Source organism: Zonotrichia albicollis, chromosome 7 (assembly GCF_047830755.1).
Source record: "Zonotrichia albicollis isolate bZonAlb1 chromosome 7, bZonAlb1.hap1, whole genome shotgun sequence".
NCBI lineage: Eukaryota > Metazoa > Chordata > Aves > Passeriformes > Passerellidae > Zonotrichia > Zonotrichia albicollis.
Genome location: NC_133825.1, coordinates 34,184,318 through 34,199,075, shown reverse-complemented (window position 1 = coordinate 34,199,075; position 14,758 = coordinate 34,184,318). Strand labels below are relative to the sequence as shown.

Sequence of the window (14,758 nt, the reverse complement as noted above, 5' to 3'; positions counted from 1 at the left end):
GCCAAAACCTGAACATCCCTTCTTACAAGGATATTCTTACATCAGATCTTGATGCAGCTTGTGCTAGCTGTGCACACAGGGCTTGTGGGGACCTGGGTCTCATTTCTACCCAAGAGATCACTTGGTTAATAAAGTATGGCTGAGAAACAACAGCGCCTTCTTGGCGTGTTTCTGGACATCCTGCCTGATGAGTTACAAATACCTGGGATGGTGGTAGCAGAGAAGCTTCTTGTGGGTTGCAGATGCTGGACCAGGAGTTGAAGCAGTTTTGAGGGTCAGTAGAAAACAGCTCCCACATCTGTATGGCAGGAAAGTTCCACATCACTCTGAAAGGGGTAAAAACCCCCAGCTGGTAAACCATTGTTGTTCATGCCACATCTATGGCAGCATATTTTTCTTGACAATATTAGATCAAGATATTTCAGTAAAGAAGCTCTCTTTGAGTCCATCTGCATCTGTAAGTTGCTTGCCTGTTACATCACATCAGCCAATACTGCTTCTCTGCCAGCCATTTGAAGCAAGAGCACAGCCTGAATGGTATTGCCAAGGTTTTTCTTCGATGTGTGTGAAAATGGAGCAGCTTGAGATATTATTCCAGGTTTTCTTTGGCTCAGTGTTTGATGCAACTTGATTTGTCTTAATGAATGTAAAAAGCGATCCAGAAGCATGTATCAGTTATTTCTGAACAGTCCTACTGCAGCAGCGTTCAGAGATATCAAAGAAGATTAAGCAGCCTTCGTGTTTGGCAATATGCAAGCAAAAGAAACCTTTCCTTGAAGAGCTTAAAATGGAGGACATTTAAAGAGATCTTCATGCAGAATCTCTGCAGAACTCTATTTGCTGTAATGGTGTAAGAATCCGAGTATGAAGCACTTTTAGCAGCAGGAATCACGAATCATGTACTCAGAACAGTGCACAGCATTATTTCCTATGTTATTATTTAGTTATTACTGCTTTTATTTACGCCAGCCCCAGTGGTCTGGGGAGAGCTTCCTCATGGTCCTCACTGTTAAGCTGCAAGCTTCTAACATGCTTTGTTTCATTGCTGCCCTGAAGTTCTCCATGGTGAAAACAGATCTCCTCACTCCGAGCATTTCTTCCTCAGTACACTTAGACCTCAAGACAGTCCTTTCTGTAAATTCTAATGCAGAAACTGTCACAATTCTTCTAATACATTTTCAATGGGCAGCCCATGGTAGCAACTGTTAAAGTTAGTTCTGCATTTGGCCCTTTTTGGGTGCTAAGATTTTATTTAGTACTATTGACCCCAGCAACTCAGTAACATGAATGTCACAGTCACTTTTATCATAACCTCATAACCTCCATAAACTCCAGTGTAAAGGTACAGATGGAGTTTTCAGAGTTGGGAGCTCTCATTTTGAGTGATAAAGAATTTTAAGCATAAATGTCATCTTAATTGTTAATTTTCTTTTCAAATGCCAGCTTGCTGTTGTTAGTATTTGCTGGTTTCAAAAAAGGGAAGACATAATTTCATATTTAAGTTGCACAGATGAAAGTATTTATTTGACAATGGTAAGAAATGGCCAAATATGGGAATAGTTACCTCTCTGTTTTCCTGCCACAGCGTGATGATGATTTATCTTCACAAAGACAAGAAAAGGCAGAAAAGAAAAGTGCAGCTGCAACAAATTTGCTAGAAATTAGACAAGTGTTAGTTGCTAAACAGTACATGCTGGGAATTAAAATCAAGATTTCAGTAATACCTCTAGAAAAAAAAAGAAAAGGAGGAGAGGAGAGGAGAGGAGAGGAGAGGAGAGGAGAGGAGAGGAGAGGAGAGGAGAGGAGAGGAGAGGAGAGGAGAGGAGAGGAGAGGAGAGGAGAGGAGAGGAGAGGAGAGGAGAGGAGAGGAATGACAGACAAATGAAAACAACAGTTTAAGGAGCTAAGATCTCTCAGGCAAGGAAGGACAAAAGAGGGGATAATAAAGAACAAAAGAACAAGAAAAGTTTCCGATCTGATTATTGTTATTGTTATTGTTATTGTTATTTGTTGCATTGCATACTCATGTTACCTTCCTGCCATGTGTACAGTATTGAATGGCTTAAGAAGGGGAATGTAGCAGTGCCTTCAACTTTTTAGGCTAAGATGAGCAGGGCTATTGTTTTCTAGAGACAGCTGTGTGAGGGAAGGTGTTACCATGCTGGGCTGTCAGCGTTTTCTCCTCTGCTGCTGAAGCTCTTGCACTGCATTCCTTGACCCATTTCAGTCAGGATCCTCTAAGTTTGCACAGACCTGCTCTCTGCAAGCATCAAGTCCTCCAGGGAGGGATGAAGGATCCAGGATTTAATGCAGGGTTTTTCAACAGAAACACTGATAGATATAGTCTGGCCCCAATAAATCAAAATGTGCTTGGGAAACTGTATAGCCTTAATGACCTGTCTTACCTTATCTCACTAACGTGGCAGCAAAGAATTGATAGCAAAGGCCTCTGCTGTAATATACACTTAGTATCAATAACAAATGCTGAAGATGTTATGTGATTGGAACTGTTTCTGGAGGAGGAGAAAAAGTTAAACAGAGAAAATTAAACAAAATTAAGTACTTCGGAAGAGGGAAAAAATCAAAGTAAAAAACTTCTCTTGCATTTTTTTTCTTTTTATAATCTGAATTTTTTCTATATAACAATAATAAAATACCAAAGGTGAGATTTGTAAATGAAGCACATTATCAAATATTAACAAAATAGTTTAACTTCACTAAGTGCAGAAAGAATGGGGGACAAAGGATTTAGCACACAATTGGAGGTATATGTAAATGTTAAGAGGCTTTTATGCATAGAGAGCCTAAATTACTCAAAGGACAGGATTTTACTAAGCCCAGCCAGAAAAATGATTTGATTATATTTTTGAAGCCTAATGGAAGGTGAAAAAGTAATTTCTTGGGTAGAGAACAAATGTCAGCTTGTTATTCTTGACACCTAATTGGACATTTGTTTCACTTCTGTATTCTGTCTGGAACAATGTGTTAGAATTTTTAGATAGGATCGCTGAAGACAAAAATGGGATGTACCCTTGAAAAGATGGAGTCCTACTTTCCTTTGTTGTTATTTTAAGTACCTAGAATAGATGTCATCTCATGGAATGATTTATTTTCTATGCTTTTCCAGGAACTGGCCGTGTGAAACCCTCTAAACCCTCACAAAAAGCACCTCACCAGATTCAGCCCACCCTGGGAAACTGGAAGTTATTTTAGGTGTGTCCTAGTAAAAAGCTTTCAAGGGGCATATTTTAGAGAGGTGTCAGCTGCTTTGTCTTGCCAGGGTTTTTCACATCTCTGCAATAGTACATAAATCCCTTTCTATAATGGTACATAAATTGATTTAAATTGCTTTGTTTCTTCAAAGTTAAGATCACAACAGCAAATTCAAAGAGTGGTACTGTGGCCTTTGAGAAGGAAAGAAATCAGGTGATTAACTTGGAATGAACTGTAAGGGAATTTAAGATACAGAACAAAAGACAAGGTTCAGTCCTACTTTTGGGTTGGAATGGGTAGGAGTGATCCCTACCCTACCAAATGATCCTGTGTATCATCCACTGAGAACATTTAGAGAGTCACATCCCAGAAGTGTATTGAAAAGCTGTCAAGAATAATGACTGATTTAATGAACTGTGTTAACGCATTTGCAGGAAGCACCAGATTATAATTTGTTCTGCCTTAGTGACATTTTAAGCAACTGAAAAATTGCTTTTAATGGGAGTATTAAACTGTACAATTTTATCAGCTTTTGTGATAAGAATCTGTTTTGAACAAAATTTACTAAGTTCCTAACTCCCTAGCTATGCTTCAGACACTATTTTTGAAAAACATGTCCAACCAATAAGGAAACATTCTCTCTCCAAGTTTTGCCTTAATGTTTTAATTTAGATATATCCTTGCAATTTCCAAAGACCTTTTTCTTCCTAATTTTTGCTTAACTAAAGAGGACAAAATACTTCATTTATTACCAGGTGGGGTAACTCACCTGAAGCTCAAGGTTCATGAACACATTTTGGGTGGTTAAACAAGGATTTTTATTTCGTGTTTTCATTGCTTTTGTTGTGATTGGACACAATAAAGCAACTAACACAGTGTGGCAAAACACTTGATTGAACAGAAAAATGCTTTCAACTTGGTAATGGTCAAGGATCTGCCCAAGAAGCAACTTATCATTGCTTATTTTATTATCTTAGTCAATCAGGATGTGGGGGTGGTAGGGAAGAGCAGCAATTGAACAACCAAACCCTGCATTTCTGACAACAGGGGGCTCTGCCTGTGCTCAGTCTGTGTTCTGTGAGTCAAGTATGGAAGCCTCAGTTGCTATGGATTTGTGTTTCACTAGTCTGTAGGACTGTCGGCTGAGTTTATTTTTTTTCCAATAACTGGATACTTATTAGGTTTGTCTTCAAAGCAGATTTTAAAGTTGGTATAATGTGCAAGCATCCTGCAGCCTTTCTTACTACTGAGCCACACAGCTCTTCCCTGTCCCATGCATACTTCAATAAAACTTTCTGTGTTGTTGCAAGAGCTCCCCTCATTTAAACCTCAGTTACTGATACATCTGGGATCAATGCTTTTCATTTCCTCTCCTTCTCTAGTTCACCTGGCTTCTGTCCCATGTTGAAAATGTGAGGGACACTCAGGAGCAGGTGTTTTTCTTGGCTTTAGTCCTTACTGTCTGGCATGTTACTATATTAAGGGGTGTGATCTTCTGCTGGCATCCCATGTGTAGCTCACAATGCAAACAGTTAATTTTCACCCCACTCTGAGGCAAGAATAGGACTTAATGAATTGAGAAAGCTAGTGAGCCCCAGAAATTGGCTTGTATCTAAGAGTCCAGGGAACCTACAAGAAAAGCAGGTAATTCAAGCAATAGGAGTTTGTTGGTTTTAGCTTTACAGAAGGAATTACACATGGAGCACTGAGTAAATTCAAAACCAGAGTATCAAAATACTAATAAAAGAAAAACTACAGGTGATGGTACTCAGAACAACTTATTATGAAGAAGAATCTGCAAGCTTGGATACACAGAGAAATGCTTACATACATGGGACGTGCCACAGGGCTGTGCCGGAGCCGGCAAACCGAGAGGCTCCGACCCCGCTCCGGACGGGCCACCATCCCGCAGTTTCCCGGGTGAAACCTGTGTTCATATAACACATATATACAGATACACAGATACTGGGGGATCCCAGAGCGCCCCTGGCTTGGGGCGGCCGCGAAGGAGAAGCGGCAGGAGGAACCGGCTCCCGGATTGCGGGGAAGGGGCGCACCGCCACCGGCAGCTCAGAGGGCAGGAGGGAGAGGGAGGCGGAGCGGTTCCCATCCCGGAGCCTGTCGCCTTCGGGAAGCAGCCGCGGGCGGGAGCGGGCGCTGGGCGCGGGTGGGAGGGAGCGGCCGCCGCCCCCGCCCGCCCCGGTGCCCGCGGGCTGGGGGCGATAGCGCCGTGCCCGCCCGGGATGCGCGGCGGGCGGGCGAGCGCGGCTGCCCCGGGGGAAGTTGCGGGCTGGGCCCCCGCGGGCCGCTCGGCCGGCTGCGAGGGGGCGGGCGGCGCCGGGCGCCCGAGGAGGAGCCCGAGCATCCCGGAGCCGGGGCCAGCCGGAGAGCGGGCGGCGAGGCTCCATGGGCTGCTCACGGCAGCATGGTGCTCGCCCTCAACGGCAGCCACCTCTCCGGTAACCCGCTGCGGCCGCTGGCGCTGGAGGAGCCGCGGGCGCTGGGCGGCGGCAGGATGATCGCCGGCTCCTGGCCCCCGCGCAGCCTGGCCAAGCTCGGCCCGTCGCCCCCCCCGTCGGCGCTGCCCACGGCGAGCCCCCTCCCCGCCAACGACTCCCAGTGCGGGGAGCAGATCCTCAGCTACGGCAGCGCCGAGAAAGTTCTCATCGGGGCCGTGCTCTGCCTCATCACCCTGCTGACCATCGCCGGCAACTGCCTGGTGGTGATCTCCGTGTGCTTCGTGAAGAAGCTGCGGCAGCCCTCCAACTATCTCATCGTCTCGCTGGCCCTGGCCGATCTCTCGGTGGCCCTGGCCGTCATGCCCTTCGTCAGCGTCACAGACCTTATCGGCGGGGAGTGGATCTTCGGGCGCCTCTTCTGCAACGTCTTCATCGCCATGGATGTCATGTGCTGCACGGCCTCCATCATGACCCTCTGTGTGATAAGTATCGACAGGTGAGAGAGCCCGGCGCCCCGAGCCCTGCCCCGGCCTCCCGCCGCTGCCCGCAGCCCGGCGCGGGGCACCCGCACTGAGCGGTGCCACCGGCGCTCTCCTGCCTCCTCCGGGTCCCTGGAAATGAGCCGTGCTCGGAGCAGGGAGCGAGGCGAGTGCCGGCCCGCAGCCCCTCTGTTCGAAGGAGCCCGCCGGAGCAGGGTGAGCTGCTGCCCGGGTGCCTGGTTGTCCCTCTGGGTAACTCCTTGCTGCCACTCGGGAGCCAGGGTGTCAAAGCAAAGCCGGACCTAAACTGTCACCGTTTACCACGGCTCTGTGCAAGTAAACAGGGCATTTCCAGCTGCTTTAATATTTGGAACATATGTCTTTAAACTGCTTTATACCACAGGTAGATTTGAGCTGATTTTTTCAAAGTGACAGTGCAACATCCCTGGGTTCAGCAGAGTTTTACCAGACCAGAGAAGGTGCAGTAATTATAGCTTCCTAAGGTTTTATCTTTATTCTAGGACAGTCCCAGAATAGGTCAATTTCATTTCTGACAAATAATGTTTTGTTTGAAGGAAAATTTACTTTCAAACGTTTGCTTTTTAAAAATTTGCACCTGCTGTCCTAAAACCCAATTATGCTAGTTGGCATTTAGCTTCTTCCAAAAGATACAGTGACTGGGGCAACAAGGAGGTGCGTACACACTGGAGAAGAATATCTTAGGTGTTCGGTTCTGATGTAAAAACCATACCAAAGAGCCCACATTTGCCTGTGCCAGTCCTCTACAGAGGAAGGTTGACAGATTCCTTTTTTCCATGTAGGTTCTATTCTAAAGTAAGTTGCAGCCTGTAGCTTCCCTTTTCCACAGCCTAAATTCTACGCCAAGAATTTTAACAGCTAGAAGGTAATTTTTCATTAAAAGTTCACCCAATTGGCTAAATTGAAAAACCTCGTAACTGGATTTTAGAAGTAGTTTACCAACTCTGATAGCCAGCAGCAGCCTTGACTGTTTACTTCAGAAAGTTTTAAGAAAAGCTCTACATTAGGTTTCTGCAAAGCAACAATCTTTCAAAAGCAGTTCCTACAGTACATGGAGGTTGTTTCGTATCAGGGAGCATCACAGTTTGTGTTAATTTCAGAACTTTAATTTCTGTACAAGCATCCTCTGTTCTAGTACTTTTTATTTTGTGACTTCAATATTGGCCAGCAGTTAGCTGAATGCTGCAAAGCATCTTGTAGCAATGAAATCCACATACAGATTTTGACAGTATGAAACGATCTGTGTTCTTGGTGTTGGTTTGATTTTTTTAATTGCTGTTACATTGACACTTGCTTAATTTTAATTTATCTAACTTGATTTTTAAACTTAATTCCTGTATTGCAAAAGGATATGAATAGGCTTATCTACCTTCCCAGTGTTATTCTCTGCTTTTCTATTCTATTTGTAAGATAAGTGATTTCATTTTTGCACTCTCTCTCCATTAAATATCTGTTCTTTGATAGTTCTTATGTCCATCTCTGAGCTCTCCATCTCCATTTCTACCAACCTTTTGAAAACAAGTTGACATAATTAAGCTTTCTTAAGGATGTGTGATGATTCACACCGTAGCACTGGGCTCTTGCTCTTTTCTATTTCTTAGTTTAACATTTGAGGTCACTGCTGTGTGCTGAACAGGGGCTTTGACTGAACTGGTGACACTGATGGCTGCATCTCTTATTGTTCTCAGTTCTCCCTCCACTCCCCTCTCACCCTAAAATACTAACAAGAGATATATCTTTGTATTGAGAAAGAACATAACCTCTTGTAAATGGCTGATTTTCACCAGCTAGTGCTGATTTAAATTAGAATGATTCTCTTGTTTTTGTGTTCTCACTTCTTTCACTGAATGTTTATTGAACACCATCTCTTCATAATTCAGTATACTGTTGTCTACTACCGACTTGAAATTAAAATTCTGTGACTTATGATGCTTAACCTCTGCCACCCAAATCCATTATATAGTTGAGATAGTGGGTATCATAAATAAAAGGAGACAAGCCAGCAATTCATTAACAAAATGTCTCTACTACTTGGCAATAAAGAATTAAAAAAATCTCCATGATTTGTAATCCTATTTAAAAGTAATTAGTCTTACACTGCTGTAATACTGCTAAGCCCACCAAATATTAGTTTTGGATATTAAAAAATCTTTGAATAGTGCATATCTACAAAATATGCAAAGCAGGGAGGCAGCATGAGAATCAAATGTGAATGATGAAATGTTGCCAGTATAGCTTTGATGGTGATGGTGCTGTCATATTGGCATTTGTTCTTACATGTGTGTAATTAGGAAATCCTTGAATGATCACTGAGGAAAATTTCTCTCTGAGAACACATACATCCAGTTTAAGTTTTGTTTGTGCTGCAGGAGCTGCAAATCATAATGTATACAGTGCATGAGAGACCATTTTCACAAGGTCCATTTTTCCAAGGCTTTGGTGAAATCACTTCCATGTTTTATTATGTAGAAGGAGAAGATTAGCAATGATACCTCCCTTACTAGTCTTACTATTTCAGGGCAACTTATACAAATACAGGACCAGGACATTTCAATCAGAAATTGCAGAAGCAGAGAATGTGAATGAAATTCACTGTCTTTCAAGCTGGTCACTATCCTCAGAGGCATTTCGAGGTACTTAAAACTTGAAAATCCTGAGGGTACGTGGGAGACATTTCTTTAGAAAATAGGGCTAAGACAGGACAAGGAAACATTTTTGAAATGTAATTAAGAATTGTGCTATGACCTGTCTCTTTAGGGCACTATAGGAAACTTTTGTTGTGATCCAGTAACATCTCTCCTGAAGTAAAAGATGAGGCTGTTGTAAGCAGTGCAGAGAGAACAAATAAATTGATTATTTTAAAATTTGTTAAATCTCTAGATTCTTCCTGAAGCAGGTATGAGAATCAGGTATATAGTTGAAAGACTAATACTATTGAATTAATCTTAAAGAACCAAATTTGTTACAAACTGTTAGGCAGGGTTTGTAAAAAGAAATAATACCTTTTATTAAACAAACAATTTAGTTAGTAAAGCAGAGGCATTGAGGAGCTACCAAGAAGGATAAAATGAGTAAATTGAAAAGGTTTTTTGATTTGTTTCCCTTGCACAAATATGTGCTACTCAGCTTATGCCACTGAGAGCCCTGAAATGCCAGCAGCTGGCAGGCTATTGCTCACAGAGAGATTTTGCTGCACAGCCCTTAGTGGTGGATGTGGTTTTTAGCTGAATATATCAGATCCTGAAAGAAGCATATTAGCATAGGGTATACAAATGGGCTGGTTTCATTCTGTTGGAAAAACTTGCATTTTTTTCCTAGTGAGACACACCAAGCACTTGTATGTTGTAAGTTGCTTCCATTCTAAGCTGTGCAAACTATAAGGGTGCAAAGTAGATGTTAGTGTGCTGGTTTGGGGATATCTAACCTTGCACAGGGTGCACAAGGAAACAGCCGGGTTGGAAAGGTTGTTTGATTACCACAAAGATCTGAATTTGCAGAGATTTGGACTATTGTGCTTTTCTTCAGATCATATCTTCCCTTTTGTTCCACAACATAAAAACCTTCACAGACCTTTGTCAGGGGGACATGAGATGAACATGTATTTTAGGTATCTCTATCGTATTTAAGCCCTCACTGTGGAGGAAGGCTATCTGCTTACAGGCAGGTCTGTCAGAACTAAAACAGATATGATGGAGAGACAAGAGTATTTCCTGCCTTTTCAAATTTTTAAAGGATTAAACAGGCAAGACAACTTGATACTCAGCCAATACTAGCCAATAATAGCCAACCTTTGCTATTCTCTCCCTCTGTGATATCAGTATTAGCTATGTAGTAGGAGCTACAGAGGCTTTTGTGGGATAATTGAACAGAATTGAATTCTTCTTTAAGAATTTCCTATTGGTGTGTTGGGATATTTTTTTCTTGTGCTCTTAAGGCTCCACTTTTCTGGTTCTGAATTAAATAGATTATATCACATCACAATTCCTTTACATTCTTTACCTTTAAGAGTGAGAAAACATGAGTGAATTATGAGGGATGGATACAAACCACATCTTAGTGGGGAATGAAAAATAAAGGGAATTAATTGTATTTGAACTGGTGGTGTTTTCATGCTGATTCATCATGCTGTTCTGACCCAAGATAGCTACAGAAATGCTGTTTTGGAGAGTATCCACAAGATAACTGCATAAGTAGCAATTTTTAATTCAATTTAAAAATAGTTCTTTGGCTTAGAAAGTGATAAAGAAACATAACTACTCAGATATCGTTGAAGAATTATAACACTTTCCCCACACCCACACAAGTAATGAAACACTTCTTGGGAACTTTTCCAGTCTGTATCTTGGCCAACAATTCACGAGTACACCAGGCTTCCATTAAATTGATGAGGATTTAGAATTTCTATGCAAATAAGTGGGCCTTTTTGTTGGTCCTGAGATTTTTATACACAGGGATCAGCTCTCTCTCCCTGCCTGTGTTGCCACACTCCAAGTATGAGTACTTATGCTTCTCCTTAGAATGTGTCAGTCCCAAAAGTTCACTGGCTTCTTGAGTCCTCATCCCATGTCTAAGAATTGTGCAGACCTCAAATTTCCTCAAAGGAAGAATTTGGAACAAAATTTAAGTAAAGATTTAGGCACTTTCAATAGAATCCAGATATCTAAATTCTACCTACATCCCAAGCTGATAATATGACCTGAAAACCGTTAGCAATTTGATAAACCTAATGGTAGCCAGTAATCCTGTGTAGCTTCCTATTTGGTATGAACACTTTTTCTGTCTCAGTGCCACGGGTGGAAAAGGCAGCAGTCTGTTCTGCCAGCCTGGCTCAGATCATTCACAAAATCCATATAGAATATATATGCAGAAATAGCTATGAAAAAATCCTGCCTGTAATATATTTTGGATCTAAAATAAGCATAGACAGCCACCAGTAGTGCCACGCATGAGATTTTTGTTAAATATATTTATATTCACACAGAAATGACTGAGAAATGAGGAAAAATCTAAATGGAACTATAGGAAAAGTGTGTGATGAAGTTATTGCAGTTAAAGTTTTGCAGAAGAAGGTTTTGAGATCATTAGGGCAGCTAATTGCTAACAACAGCCATCCTCACAAGAGCCATTTTTTTTCATTGTTTAGCCTGATAAACAACAGTACTCTTTTTGAGTCTATAAATAACTTGTCTAGCTTATGAAAGACACAGCATTGATAAACTAAACTAAAGTGAAAAAGAACAGATTTGGTTTTACTCCTTTCCATATAGTTTTTCTAATGCAGTCTGTTTAAAGAATGTTCCTTAAGCTGATGTAGTTTCTTTTCTGCAGAGAATTTATTGCTGAACACTTATGCAATCTCCATTTCATTATTTATGTGTAAAAAAAACATACAATATTAATTTTTGGTCCAAAATTCAGAGATGAAGAAGTTCAGTTGGAAGTTGGATGCATTAAGCACTATAAGGCAGTGCAATGTTTATTTGTCACTGAGAACCCACTCCAAAAGCATAAATTAATCTGGGGGATTTTGTTGCATTACCATGATCCCATTTCTTTAGGCACCTTTCAGTGACATCCTTGGGTATTGTTTCCTGTGTCACAGGCACAGGAAAGAGATGCAGTTACTCATAGAGTAACCAGATTTTAGCCACAGGTCTTGTTTTGTTATGTGTTTGCTGAGAAATTAAGCTTCATGAGCACACTGCCAGATGCACAATAAGCAGGTGGGAATTAGCAAATAAAAGATATTTTGTAAAGCAGATGGACTGTTTTGTGAAAACTTGACACAGGAAAAAAGTTTTAACATCAAAACAAATGGAAGTTTTGTCCTTTTGCAGAGGAAAAAAGGCATAAGATCTGAAATTTCCTGGGTTGTCTTGTGTCTGCACAGTAGAGGCTGACAAAGTTTGAGAAGCTGAAAGATGCTATAGAAGAAAAATCTGTAGATTGGTTATTCTCTTGCTGTTCTATACTGGATGCATTTTAGCAGTGTTACTGCAAGGGAGTCCCAAAGTGTGGAGATGCAAGGTAACCCAGGGGTGGCAGTGCAGAGGGGACTGCAGCCGGTGATTTTTCAAGGGGTGTGAATGGGCACTTCTAGTTCAGTGAGTAGCAGGAGATTTGAGATTAAACCACATTTACCTGAATGCCTTTTCTTGAAACTGGATGTTGCATTTCCCCCCCACATTTGAAACTATCTTCTGTTTGCTCCTACCAGGGTTTAAGGCTGGATGAGTTTTCAGAAGTGATTTTGGGGTCTCTAATTCTTGGGGGTTCATCCAGACATTTCAAAGGAGCCTGATAAGTCAGAGGTAAGGGAACATTAATTCACATTTTTGCCAAGCAGGGCACTCTACAGACATTTAAAAAGTAATTTCTTTCCTATCAAGGTAACAAAAATAATAGTTTCTGTGAATAAGGTTGGATTTGATTCAAGATTCACAGCAAAAATGCAGTTCTAAGGGAACTTTCAAAATATATCCAAATATAATAAAAAAAAGCTCGTGCCTATCATACTGGCATGATGTTTAGTATAACCTGATTACATTAGTATCAAAATACATTTTCCTAGTGTTTTTCTTGAACTGGATGAGTATCATAGAATGAAACATCAAAGCTTTTGTAGTTTTGTACAAGATTACTATATCAGTAGTAGCATGCTACATAAGAGTCTAGAAGAACAGAAATTATTCAAGGAATATTTTCACTTTCCTGAATTAATATTCTCTGGAAATTATTTCTAAAACACCCTGAAAATTATATAACGTATCTTATTCCTTTTAGTGAAACACAGTATTATATTTGATATTGTTGTTGAGTTTGAAATATTTAATTGGAAATATTTGTGGCAAATTTTGAAACTTGCTTCATCTGCAGTTGATAAGTACATATGGCACTGTCTGTCAGCTACAAACACCTCTTTTTTTTTTTCCTCTCAATATATAACACACAGATCTGGTCCTTTCTCTGTGGACCAGAAAGTCTGAAGAAAGCTGGCCACTGTAGTTCTTGTATGAAAATAAAGAGGTTGACAAATAGCTGAGTCTGCTGAGGTGCAGCTGTCAGAAGAAAGACTGGGGAGCAAAATCACAGGTTCTGCTTTCTGCATGCCCAAAGCACAAGTACCACGAAACAGTGATCACTGCAGTTCTGTTCTAATGGTCACTGCTGTCTGTAAGGTGAGGATAACTTATTTCACCTGGAAAGCTTACAAGTTTTAGTTTTTCTTGTTGTACTGGATAGCTAACTATTTCTGAAGGTTTGAATAATACATATCTATATTCCTATATGTACTGAAAAGAGGCAAAAACCAGCTGAATTCTTTTTAAACAATCTCTTACTGCAAATTTTCATTTTCAAACATCCCAGGATTAAATATGTCATAGTGAAAATTTGTTTTTATTCTGTTTGAATAGAGCAAAATTAGAGAGTGAGCGTCACTGATTTTTCTTTTTGTACCTTGCAGTTTATTCAAGGCTTTGTGTAGAAATCTAGATTATCTGCTACATCTGTGTGGTTCTGTACATATTAGCATGTATGCAAATCTGGTGGTGACTCACTTCTAACAATAAACATGGCTTTTGGGTAGTGCACAGACAAGAATGAATTCTCTAGTAGTGCAGAACAGAGATGTGCACGGAAATCAAATCAGAACTGAGCAATATTCTTTCTGTCTATCATGGCCTTTGCTATCAAATGGCAGCTAGCACAAGACACCCCTGAAGGGGGTTTATTTCATCACTGACTGCTGTTTCACTGCTAATTGTCATAACTGTTTAAAAACCAAACCAAAACACAAAGCCAAGAGGGATATTACAAAAATAACTTTTTTAAGTTAAGGAAAACTGGGGTGAAGTCTATTCTTAGAGGTACATTGTGTCTTGAAGAGAAAATTGGCAGCAGAGTTTTTTCCTGAGATATATCAAGGAAAAGGGTGGGATTTTGGTACAGTTAAACACTAAACCCAGGTTTTTTAGTTTGTAGAAGTTTAAAGTATAGCCACAAGGAAAGTCTTTAATCTGACAAAAATCCATTTTTGTGCACAGTTCTTATGTCTCTTAAGGACATTGTGGGAAGTGCAGGTAGACCCATATGAAAGGTAACATTATTCTCACACTGGAAATTACTTGTCCTGCAGAATGTGGCAGGTTAAGGGCAAGCAGAAGCTTGCCACATATTAAAAGTGGTGGAAAAACGGGTCAGGGACCAAGGGAGAATGGACAGAACTTGTTGTATCTCAGACATTCACCAGGCTGGGTAAAATCAGAACTGGCAGCAAAGGCTTGCCTGCAAGAACACTATTTCTGAGGCAGACTCTGTACAAACCTTTTACTTTTGAATTTTTCGTTGAAAACTCTCCAGTCTTTTAGGAAGAGATTGTAGTTGGAGATCCAGGCAAACACATCATGAGATCTCTTCCCAAGAACCTGGCATGGAGCTGTGCCACCTTCCCTGTCACTGAATAATACTGACACCTTTGGTGGCATTCAAATAATAATTTCTTGTCAACCGTACAAGTATCTGTGATCAGAAATATGGCCTATTGCTGCTGCAAGGGAAATTGGGCCA

At 41.0% G+C, this 14,758-nt stretch overlaps 1 protein-coding gene across 5 annotated transcripts in view; it reads left to right on the top strand.

Moving 5' to 3' along the window:
- Nucleotides 1-5,184: 5,184 nt before the first annotated feature.
- HTR7 (5-hydroxytryptamine receptor 7) overlaps nt 5,185-14,758 on the top strand; it is a 29,688-nt gene continuing 20,114 nt past the window's right edge. For 4 of the 5 annotated variants that reach the window (XR_001334123.3, XR_012581113.1, XR_012581114.1 and 1 more), the window contains exon 1: nt 5,186-6,168. Coding sequence is in view for 2 of the 5 variants with exons in the window: in XM_014275733.3 (XP_014131208.1) it covers nt 5,639-6,168 (530 nt within the window). In the remaining 3 variants the exon portion in view is untranslated. Of the gene's footprint in view, nt 6,169-14,758 lie in introns of all 5 variants that reach the window. The other variant, XM_005481231.4, reaches the window with a different exon arrangement.